The 12,144-nt window shown below is 45.5% G+C and overlaps 1 protein-coding gene across 3 annotated transcripts in view; it reads right to left on the bottom strand.

Moving 5' to 3' along the window:
* The window catches only part of BTC (betacellulin), a 392,756-nt gene that overhangs the window by 95,727 nt on the left and 284,885 nt on the right, over nt 1-12,144 (bottom strand). For 2 of the 3 annotated variants that reach the window (XM_069630652.1, XM_069630650.1), the window contains one exon: nt 5,580-5,684. The exons of the other annotated variant lie outside the window; for it this stretch is intronic. In XM_069630652.1, the coding sequence (XP_069486753.1) occupies nt 5,580-5,684 (105 nt within the window). The remainder of the gene's footprint in view (nt 1-5,579; nt 5,685-12,144) is intronic. 3 annotated transcript variants of the gene reach the window in all.

Raw genomic sequence — 12,144 nt, forward strand, 5'->3', positions numbered from 1 at the left:
GGGGGTAGTTAACACCATGATGTCTCGTAAAATTCAATGCAGAGCCGAGGATCAATTATTGGCAGTGGAAGTTGCATACCCCCATGGTGAGGGAAGAGTCAAGTTTCTTCTTATCAACCTTTATAACCCCCCTGGAGCAGTAGCAAGAGACTCTCTACAAGAGGCTTTACAGGATTTATTGACCTCCTGGTCATTGGGAACTAGGAATGCCGCAGTTATGGTAGTGGGTGACTTCAATTGCCACATGTCCGATGAAACTCCTATAGCTTCTAATCCAGGCCTCAGCTCCAGATGTCTGATGACGCATGGAAAGAGGGAGAAGGAAGGCCTGGGGTGGATGCAACTGTTTGAATCTTGGGACCTAGCAATGATCAATGGCCGCACCCCGGGTGACAGGCCAGGGAAACATACTTGGTCTAACAGATCATCCTGGAGTACATTAGACTATATACTGATGTCCCCCGAGATGCAGTCAAGAGTGGCTGATACGTGGGTAGAGCCCAACAGTTGGAGCGACCATGCAGCATTGCTATGTACATTCCAGACCCTGACTCCCGATACTCCTAAGCTAAACATCGGTAGTATTCTAACCAACTGTTCAGGAACTAGAATAGTTTGGACGGAGAAGAATGTAAGAGCGGCCTCTGAAGCACTCAATCTGGATGTGGCTGATGGATTAGGAGATTACCAGTGTATGTCTGTAAATGAAATTGAAGGGTGGATATCAGGGTTCTCAGGCCATTACGCCGCTATCAAAAAGGGGTATATGTTGAAAGAGGGATGTGCTCCTCTCCCGTATAATGGGGAAATTAGAGATGCCAAGAGAGGGTTTAGAAGAATGATACGTAGCTTAAAAGGCCAGAACCTCTCTGTAGTCTTATATCGTGAGAAATTAAGAACGGCCAAAAAGCGATATAGAACAGAGGTAAAGGGCATTAAGAGAATAGAGAGGAATAATTGTTACCAGCGTCTTGTTAAAACTATCTATTCGAGAAATTCCCGAAGTATATGGGCACTGTTAAATGAGAATAGAGCGAAAGCCATAGGATCTGACGCTAATCCAATCAACAAGAAAATATGGGAACAATTCCTCCTAAAGCGTAATGCTGGGGAAGATGGGCCCGAGAGTAGCTCTATGGGGAAGCCTCCTATCCTTCCCCCTTTTGACGTGTCACCTGGGGCAATATATAACAAAATAGTCATCCTCAAGTCTTCTAGAGTGCCCAGTCCTAATGGTCTTGCTAATGTAGTGATAAAAAAAATCCGTCCTTTTGGGCGGACCTATTGTCTTTGCTTTTTAATAAGATCTTTGTACTGGGGAAAATCCCCCGATCTTGGCAAACTGCTATTTTGATCCCGGTTTTTAAAAAAGGCAATCGCACAGATCCAACCAATTACAGGCTTTTATCCATGTTGGATGTCACTGGGAAACTTTTTGCCTCTCTTTTGGTCAGTGAAATGCAAAAATGGGTAGGGAACACTGGTATACTCAGTAGATTCCAATGCGGTTTCAGGCGGGATTTTTCTACATCGCATAACCTTTTGGTAATGGACATATTGCGTACGAGGGCGCTAAGTAGGGGCCAGCCCCCGTTGTACGCACTCTTTATTGATTTCAAGGCCGCTTTTGATTCTATTCCGAGAGCGAGGCTTTGGAACAAGTTAGAAGTGTTGGGTTGCCCTTCAGGTCTGTTATATTACCTTAGATTGCTCCACCAAGATACATCCGTGTGCCTCAGACTCAATCAGGAGGGCAACTCGACCCGAAATGTGATGCAAAACAGAGGGGTCAAGCAGGGCTGATCACAGCGCCTCTCATATATAACCTGTATGTACATGACATCCCTGCGATACTTGCTGAGGTAAATAATTGCCCTCCAAAAATAGGCGAAGTCCTATGTGTGGTCTTGGCGTATGCCGACGATTTGGTAGTCCTCGATAACACCATTGGTGGCCTCAGGCGTTCTGCCCATACTCTTTGGGAATACGCTAAGATCAATGGCCTGACCATCAATTTGGAGAAGACTAATGTGTTGAGATTCACTAGGAAAAGGGTAACCTGTGTGAATTTAATAGTTCATAAACATTCTATTCAGTACGCCCCGTCCTATCGCTACCTAGGAGTGGAAATGGAGTCCCCTAGGTGATTGTGCTCTATGCAGACAGGGCCGTGTTACTAGGGCTCTTCAAGTGATCTCACTTATTGCATCTTTTACTAATAAACAAGGGGGTTTTACTTTGTGGGGGACCCGCCACCTTTACATGCAAGTTTTTGCACCTATGGTCATATATGGCTTCGAGTCGCTGTTGTCGACGAATCTGGCGTGGCTCCAAGTGTTAGAGGGAAAGTTCTGGCGACGCATGCTGGGGCTTCCCCCGGGTGTGCCGATGGCCCTGATAAGATTAGAGTTGGGCCTCCCTTCACTTAGGGCTATGGTTTTGAAAAGAAGATCTGGGTTCTACCTTAAGATGACAAGTGGACCATCCAATCCTCTATTAGTAGTTTTACATCAGGAATTAAGTAAAAAACATACCACCTCGTCTTTTTAAAAAATCATGGGTAAATTCCTTAAAGAAATTGGCTGGACTCACAGAGGGACAAGTGTTACTAAGGTAATGTTAAATGCACTTGAGAAAAAGGTGGACATGTGGGACTGGCTGGAGAATTTTGCCCATTTAGAAACTCTTAAATCATATCACTTTGTGAATTACAGAGTGTATAACTTCATGAAACCGCAGGCCTACCTTTTTCTCTGTCCCTCTAAAAGACTCCGCCGTTTCATTATTCTGTTCCGATTAGAACAATTACCGACCTTATCCATCACAGGAGCACGGGAAAACATTCCTGCAGTAGAACGAACATGTCGGATTTGTAAATCCCCTTGTGCTCAGAGACAGCCAGGCATCTACTAACTCAATGCCCGGCTCTAAAGAAGACAATTGTCCATTTCCTGGGCGAATTTGTGCATGATCCGCTCACTATACAGGAATTTTCATTCTGGCAGTATTGTACCAACACTTGCAACATGCACCTATTCATAGCACTTTATAATATCTGGCAACAGATAGAACCAGGATTGGGGCTTTAAGCATGCCCAATTAACATTTCACATGGAAGAAGCTAAAGATCTAGCTGGGCTCTCTTAAGTGTACAGGACGAGCGTAGTCACAGGTATTGCTGTGTCCTCCCAGGACTAATAGTAGTAAGATGCATCTAGTCATATTATGATAGAGTCGAACTTAGGCTCGGGTTGGAATGGGATTGTTAAATCAAACAGTAGTGGCCTGTATTTGGGAAAGCTACGGGTCATAGTGGGACCGCAACATACTGTTTAAAGGGTCTCGGTGGTTTACTTGCAGGTTTGTAAAAGTATCTACAAACAATATGAGGAATGCATTTAATTATTGTTTTTCTCCAGCTTGGATCTCCTCCTCTTTGTTTCCATGATTTTTTAATTTTTGTACTACAAGTTATATGGAGTTCTGATTTACGATTGATGATTTTATGAGTATGATTTCATGTGTATGATTTTATGCTAATGTTTATTAATATATGTGTAAAGTTTGAATTTATTTTCAACCTATAGCACATTAAAGAATTTGAATATATTCAACAGGTGTAAAGTTGGAGTCCGGATTTTGAGTACAAGGAGACCGCAGATTATTCCACACCCAGCAACACCCCTGCCCTTCTGTAACTGTCTGTGTTGGCCCTTGGATCGTTAGCAGGCTCTACTGGTGCAGCATGCGCGTGTACACAGAAAACAGAACATTTTCCTTGTTCGTTGTGGTCAGTGGTGGAAGTGGAAAAAAGGAACTAGTGGTACGCTGGCTGCATCCAAAAAAAATAAGAGCAGGATGGTCGGCCAGATTGGGGGTGTAGGGGAGGGCATAGTGGTGAACAGGATTACAAACTTTGGCTCAAATTGTTGGATTTTAACGTCTACACAGTAATAAAGTCTTATAGAGTTTACTTCCAAAAAACACAAATGGCATAATAAAGCCACATGACAACATGTATCCTTATAGCAGCATGTTAAACCACTAGGACATTCTTGTGGGTTTAATGTTCAGTTCCTCGATGGTAAACTATAAATCCCAGAATGCAAGATAATGACAACCTGAAAAATCTACTTAACCCTACTGTACTTTCAGTGATTTAAGACATGTAATACAAGAAGTTGTGTGTGTAATAAACAAAGATAGAGCGATATTCAGATTCTTTGTCGCAAACTTCCAGCTCGTTGTTATTCATGATGTTCAAAACATTTGATTAGTGACTTAAAGCAACTTTATAGGGAAGGACGAGGCCAGCCAGTTGTAAAAACAGGAGAAAGTCTCTGGGTTTAGAGAACAGCAGAAAGAAGAGAATTTGATGAGATGGTTTACCACCTGAAGTGTAATGTTTGCGTAGGTATGGAATTTCAGGCGTGTATATGTAGACGTCTCATGATTCCTGCACACGCGTAGGTGACTCTACCAGTGACACATTAACCCTCCATAAGTAGCATTTTCCGTTAAGTCGTGAATTGATGAGATTCACGGATGATGGTTTGAAGGCAACTTTTTTGAGGCAAGGGGTTGGCCACTTTATTTTGGGTGTCCGGGCCAATTTCTTGTCCCAGTCTGACCCTGAGGTGGGGTGACTGAGGACTGCGGGTCCCCATATAAAATTCTAGAGCCAGAATCACAGACCTGCTGGAGGTTCCTTGGCCCCAGGGTCACACAACGCCCATCATACAGCCTCCCGCATGCGACCTCATCAACAGAAGTAGTTACATGCTGCATTTCGCTGAACAGTAAGAAGACTACAAAGTGCTTTCCAGATTGAGATGCAACACACAAGTGAGAGAGATAAAGCTTTATCCTGAACAAATAAAGAGAAAGTGAAGGCATCATAATATTTTGTAAGCTCTTTAATTTATGTTATTAACATACACATGCGTAGCTGCCAAGTAGCACCATGTTACGTGTCACACCATGAGTCAGTTGAGGCTTTTCCTTTTGAACGCTGGGGCTTGTAGTTCAGTTGTTCTCATAATTATGGGTCTACAAGTCCCAGTATTCATAGTGAAAAACCAGGACCGGCTCATGGTATCTTATGACAAAAGGCCACTTGGCAGCTATGCACATAATGGGCCTCATTCCGAGGTTGGTGCTAGTCATGGCGCTATTAGTGCCATGACTAGCACCATTACCGGTACCGTGTCTGCCCTTGTTCAATGGGGACTTACCGGTCTAGTCTGACCTTTGCGGGACCAGTAAGTCCCCATTTTAAAAGCCATTCCCATTTGAGCCCCCATAGGGCTCAATGGGAAGGGGGAAGGCGGCAATAACGGTACCGTACATTACGGTACCGTTATTGACCCCGGTATCCCTTTGCGGGTCCCGTCCTTAACGCCTGCTAAAACCAGGCGTTAAGAGAAGGACCCGCAAAGGGACCTTGGAATAGGGCGCAAAGGGATTACCGGCACCGGTGTCCTTACCGGTGCCCGGTATCCCTTCGCGCCCGGGTCGTAATGACCCCCATTGACTAGCAGTCAATTATTTTTCAATGTAAATCACACAACTAAACTTGCCTTGATATAACCGGATGCTCTACAGCTTCTTCCGTGTTGACGTCTTCGTTTAAGGTTTCAATTTGCACCACTTTCTTTTTTTCTTTTCGCTTCCTCCTGTAGTGGCTGGAAAAGTACAAACGAAGCTGAAGTCTCCTTTTTCTTGCAGATAGGGTAAAGTGCATACCTAAAGTATTAACACATTGAATGGAACATTTTGCACATGTAGTTACTGCGTGGCATTGAAAACAGGAAATTGTGTGTCAACCAGCTGTTCAGAACATGGAGATCTGTTAGATTATGTTACTCAAAAGATTTGAGGTCATCAGAAAACCACTAGGGCTGATAACTGTTTATCAAATGATAGAGTAGGACAATCAAAATGGCGCTTACTGCTGAAGCAAAGTCCGATCAAGTCAACGAGATAGCTTTCTGAGGTGAAAGATGATGCACAGCTGTTTCCAAGCAGGATGAAGCTGAATCCGTGAATTACATGAACAAAGTGAAACAATTTAGGATAACACAGGAGCTATCAGAGTCCATGGGCCTCATAACTATGCCGGTCCAGTAACAACGTTGCCAGCAGGCTAGTTGTTACCGGATAGGCACAGTACGAATCTGCGGTCGGGTGCCGTCCCGCCAGGGTCTGACCTGGCGGGCGGAATGGCACCCGTCCACAGATTTTCACAGAAGCACCAACACAGTTATTAACGGTGCCGGTGCTTCCATGGTCCCCATTCCCATCGAGTCCTATGGGACTCAAATGGGAACAGGGATTGACAATTACCGGCACCTGACTTCCCAAAACGCCAGGGTTGTAATTCCCCAGTGTTACCGGCAAGCCAGGCGCCGATAAATCTTGCAAGTCTGGTGTCAACCCGCCAGTAGCACCAGCAGGGCTACCGCCGGACTTGTAATGAGGCCTCATGAAGGAAATGGTAAACGGCAGGGCTGACAACGAGTTTTAGAATCAGACTAAAATTAAAGATAATAAAGAAGCAAAAGATATGATGAAAAGCCTTGCGATAGTCAAATTGATCCTATGAATAATTGATCCCCCTCGTCACAATGCTGAGTAGGATCAACATAAGGCAAAGACAAGCACATGTTTACACAGATTTGGTAGTGATATTCACAGGGATCAGCCAAAATAAGTGAAACTAAATCTTCAATAGGAGCATTGTTTCTTCTCTGGTTTAACAGTGCAAGTCAAATCTTGTAAATCCCACACTGGGTCTCCTCTCTGGACAAGGGATCCATTCACAGTCCTAATGGCATTTTAGTGTCCCTGCACTTCTGGTGGCCTTGGTCAATGAATCCTGACTAACTTCTTTTCGTGCTTGGCTCTGGGAAGATATAATTGTTGAGGGTCTCTCTGCTTAGACCTCCACACTAGACCCACTAGAGTATGGAGGCTGGGGCCAAATAAAAGTCTGGCAAAGCCCCAGAGCCCCTGCGAGGAGGCTCACTGCGTGAGCAGGCTTAATAGCTCAACCTCTACTTCCAAGCCATGGGTCCCGGCTTTATGCCCCAGGCCCCATCCTCACTTTCCTCCTTGATGGGCCACAAACATCTCATACCCAAGGGAACCATTCACGCACCTCCTTTAATCACTCTTCTTCCCCCGATATCTCCTTGCCGCTTGGCCATGGGCTCATACCTCGGTCCTCCCAGGTTGGTAAAACCTCGAGCTCTCCACCTCTACAACCTCCTCTCTCTCCTGAATATCACCTTCCACCTTCTTCTGGATTTGGGGGCAGCGGGGGTTCCCTCGCCTCCTACTGAATATCTTCTCCAACCTTTTTGGTCTTACTCAACCGCCCCCTCAACATGCATTACTGCTTCCTTCCAAATGTTCCTTCCAACCTTCTATTGCTCCCTCTATGGTATTTCTTTCAACCTCCCTCTATCTCCTTCAACTCTCCTCATTTCTCCTTTCAACACTCCTCTCTTGAACTTTGATGCGAAGTTCACCTCTATGCACTCATGAAAATGTGGCCCATTCCAGCACCGATAGCTGTATGTTGGCTACATGTGAAGGGCTTTGCAACTGCTTTGAGTGGCTTGTGCTCTGGAAACAGCTATGTTGCTCAACCAGGGAACTATATGTGGCTCACTGCTTCAAAGCAGGCTCCAATACTTGTTCAATGAAATGGTTGCACGGTTCTGCACTTGCACAATCCAAATGTCACAAGGCCTGTGAAAGTGCATTGTTACTCCATGTTGCCTGGCCCTCAGATGGCTTTACAGAATTCCTTGCATATTAGTCCTGCATTGTGACTAAGTTGTACTGTTGCGTTCACATATAGGCATTCCTGAGGGATACATGTCACCACGGTCTTGTGTCCTGTTAACCACCCACCCAAGTGCCCCTGGAATGGTACACTTAGATGTTTGATCTCGTACACTTTTGTGTTTAGTATCTAGCCATTCCAATGGGAGTATTTTGCCACAAGCATTGCTGCAGGTTTGTTCACTATCAAGTATCCCATATTGCTGCTTCACATACAGAATGATGCAGTCCGGATTATTAAGGGCACTACAAGGCGGGAACCAGTATCCATACACAGGAGAGAGCTTCATGGGCTCCCAACGGATGCTAGAATATGTTTCAAACTAAACACCATTGCTCATAAGTGCCTGTACGGAAAAGGACCTCAAAACGTACAGGAAAGGTTGGTTGTGGAACATATTACCAAAGTCACTTGGTCAAAGATATGCGCCTGACTCAGCCAAGATGCGAAGAAGTCCAAGGTAATGGACGCTCCTTTGCCTCACAGTCTCGTATAATGTGGAATAAACTCCCATTGGAGGTGCGTCGGGAAATTAACAATTCCGTGTTTAGGAAAAGTCTTAAAACATTACTGTTTGTCTAGTCCGTAATATATTTGTATTGTTATTTCATTGTTTGGTGTTTGCGCCCCGGTGCCTGCGGGCTCCGGCGCAATATAAACATAAACAGACTTGCATCTACCTATCTCTGGGCAATTGAGCGGCATCATATCCGGATAGTAACTTGTTGCATGCACGATAGACACCAGAGAGGTACATTCAATTGCTTTATGTTGTGCCCAGTTGCGTTTCGGCTTCTGTCTGTCTGTCTGTCTGTCTCCAGGACAGCAGACTTGAGTTGTTTCATTCTGTTTCCTATAGTGTTGCATATCTGGGCATCCCTTGGATAATGTGCTGGGTTTATCACACTCCTATGTGTTAAGAAAGCTTACTGAATGTCTGCTCTGCATGGTTACCTTGCACCTGGGGGTCCAAAGTGTAGTACCATATTGCGCGCTATTAGTTCTCACCTTGGAAAAAGCACGACTGCCAATATGGTATACTTTGGATAACGCGCAGCATGGGTTCATTCCTATGCGATTGTGGGTCGTGTCTAGGAGTCCCTTTAAAAGTGCTCTGCCAAATTTCAAATCCCTGATGCTCACATCTAGGCATCACTAACAAAAGCCTGGCACTGATTAAAACACAGTTTTACATCTAACTATCCCTAAGAAAGCATTCTGCATGGTCTCTAAATTGTAATGTGTCATGTTTATATATAGGCCTCACTAAAAAAATCACATTGCAAAGCTACATATTCTGACTGGTTGTGCTCCAAATCTAGGTGTTCCTGGGACGGCACACTGATTTTGCCTTTTCATTTATATGGTTTTGTTTAATTTCCGGTGCATTAAATGTGTACACTTTGTATGCCTTTGTGTCTTAGATCTAGTGTCGCTGTGAAAAGGCGTTGTTTTGTATTCACACAGAGGTATGCCTAAGCAATAGCGTTTCACAGGGGAACCGAGAGAAAGGAAATCCACGTTACCTTTTTCTTTACATTTTCGGCACTCCATAGTGAAACAGTAGGGTTGCAGGTCTAGGAACCATCGCATGACTCAAGGGTTAGTGTCTTTTCATTGGCTAATCCAAACTAGTGGAGAATCGTCACTGACGAGTGTAAACTTTCTTTCTACGAGGTAGTATCTACGATGGATAATGGCCCACTTGATCGCAAGGGCCTCCAATTCTAGCACAGAGTAATTTATTTGGTATCCCTACAAAATCTCCCCACCAAAAATATCGCTGTACTTATGGGCAAACATTTTGGAGGGGATAATTTGTGGGAGCAGGGGCTGCCGGGGTGTCCCACGCACATTTGAAAATAATGCAGGGGTTGCAGGGGGAGTCCCCCGCAGGGTCCATGGGTCAATATTGCCACAAAAATATGGCGATATCTTTATATCGCAATATTTTTGCGGGGATATTAACACATGGAACCATTTATTTCATGTGGGAAAAGTTTGTGACTTGTAAATGGGATGGGATGTTCCAATCCATCACAAATATGTGATAATACTGCTCCTAGCCCTGTAAAGGAGGCGTCTGTCTGCAGTACAAATTCTTTTAAGAAATCTACTACCTTTAGGATCGGGTTCTGGTACAGGGTTTGTTTTAGGTTGGTTTAACATATATCATCCTCGTCGGTCCAATGCATTTTCTGGGGCTCAGCCTTCTTTAGTTTATCTGTCAGCCTAGCTCTCCTGTCCAAGAAGTTTGGGATAAACCTACGGTAATAACCGATTAACCATACAAATGCTCGGAGATCTCTTTCAGTTTTAGGGGTAAGGGTATCTAGTACGGCTTTCACTTTCTCGTGTTGAGGTGGCACACTACCATGCCCTACAAAGAAGCTGAGGTATTTCATGGCCGATTGGACGAGTCTGCATTTGGATGGATTGGCAGTTAGGCCAGCTTCTCTGAGAGCTCTCATAATAGTAAAGAGATGGAAAAGGTGATCTTCCCAAGTTTTACTATAAATGACAATATCATCAATATAGACGCTGCAGTTAGTAGCGGGGTAGCTACAAGGGTCAGCACTTCAGGTTATAGTGTCCTGGTTCAGGAGCTCCAGTACAAAGGCTCCCCTCCGAAGAGCACACAGTGTGGGTGAGGTACATGAGTGCATGGGCGGAGTACGTCCATCGGAGCGGCGCACAGGAGCCGAGGAGTATGTTTCCCTAAAAACCCTCACCTATCCATAACAGCTTCCTAACCCTCTTTCCGGTTATCCTGAACTCCCTCTACCCATCCAAACCAACGGACCCTAACCCTCTTTCCCCGGCGGGTCAAGGTGGCCTGCGGTTTTAATATCCCAGGTGCTAAGACCCAACGGGGAGGCAGGTGTTTGTACTGCCTCTGCGCCAGACAACAGGAGCCTGACAGAATTGCAAGCCCAAGTATACTAGGCGCCCGGGCAGTACAACCATGGCTGACGTAGTGACCCTACTTCAAGAACTAAAGGCGGAATTAGCCGCAACTAGACAGGATTATCAAGACCTGGCGGGGCAAGTACACACTTTGACGATTCAAACTCAGGCCACAGCAACCCCCTTACCCAGAGCTACCCCTCCAACCCCCGTGCAGGTGCAGGTGTCCACGGAGCCACCCTTACCCTTAGCTGCCCCAGAGAGGTACCATGGAGACCCCCAACAATTCAACCAATTTATCATGCAGTGCCAATTGCACTTTCTGACTAAACCAGCTGTGTTCAGGACAGCCCAAGCGCGCACAGCGTTTGTAATCTCCTATCTCACTGGAGATGCTGCTTCTTGGGCCACACCCTTGGTTCGTAAAGATGACGCCCTGCTATACAGTTGGGACATGTTCCTGGAGGAGTTCGGCAAAATATTTAATCGACGCTCAGCGTCCTTGATTAAGGACAGGGAATTACTCACTTTAAGGCAAGGAAGCAGAGACCTAGTGTCTTATGTGACAGCCTTCAACCGATTGGCTATGGAGACTGATTGGCCACAGGACAAAAGAATGGCTCTGTTTTATCAAGGCCTCAGGGAAGATCTAAAAGACCTCATAGCTCAGGTGGACCCGCAGCCCGAAACATGTTCTACAATGATAGATTTAGCACTCCGCCTGGACCAACGGCAGAGTGAACGCCAGCAGGATAAACGTAAGTGGGACACTAAACCTTTGGCACGATTGGATCAGCAGAAAACTTACAGAGCGGTGGAAAGGGCTACCGATGAACCCATGCAGATCGGGACGGTTCGCGGCCCGCTGTCCAAGGAGGAAAAGGATAAAAGAAGACGAGAAAAGTTATGCTTGTACTGTGGTAAGGCCGGCCATTTCGTACGTGAATGTTCTGCCAAACCATCTAAAGAAGGGGGTTCGGGAAACGCCGCAGCTCGCCCATGAGGGTGGCAAGGGCGAGCAAAGCTGAAAACACCCCGAGACTACTGGCAAACACTCATCACAACCAGGCAGCACATGTCATGCTTGCAGGCAATCTAAGTTGGCAAGGTAAACGCATTCCTGTGTCTTTAATGGTAGATTCTGGAGCCACGGGCAATTTTGTGGATGAGCAGGTAGCGCCAAGATTGGGTCTTCCATTGAGGAACAAAGCACTGAAAGAAGAAGTTAAATCGGTGGATGGCTCACCCTTAATCTCAGGACCCATTACACAGCAAACCCATCTCTTACGCCTGGATTGCGGGAAGTCTCATCAAGAGACAATACAATTTGATGTTATCGCCGCTCCACAGTTCGGCTTCATTTTGGGGTTGCCATGGTTAAGGCT

The sequence above is a fragment of the Ambystoma mexicanum genome, chromosome 6q (genome assembly GCF_040938575.1).
Source record: "Ambystoma mexicanum isolate Mex_15411 chromosome 6q, UKY_AmexF1_1, whole genome shotgun sequence".
Classification (NCBI taxonomy): domain Eukaryota; kingdom Metazoa; phylum Chordata; class Amphibia; order Caudata; family Ambystomatidae; genus Ambystoma; species Ambystoma mexicanum.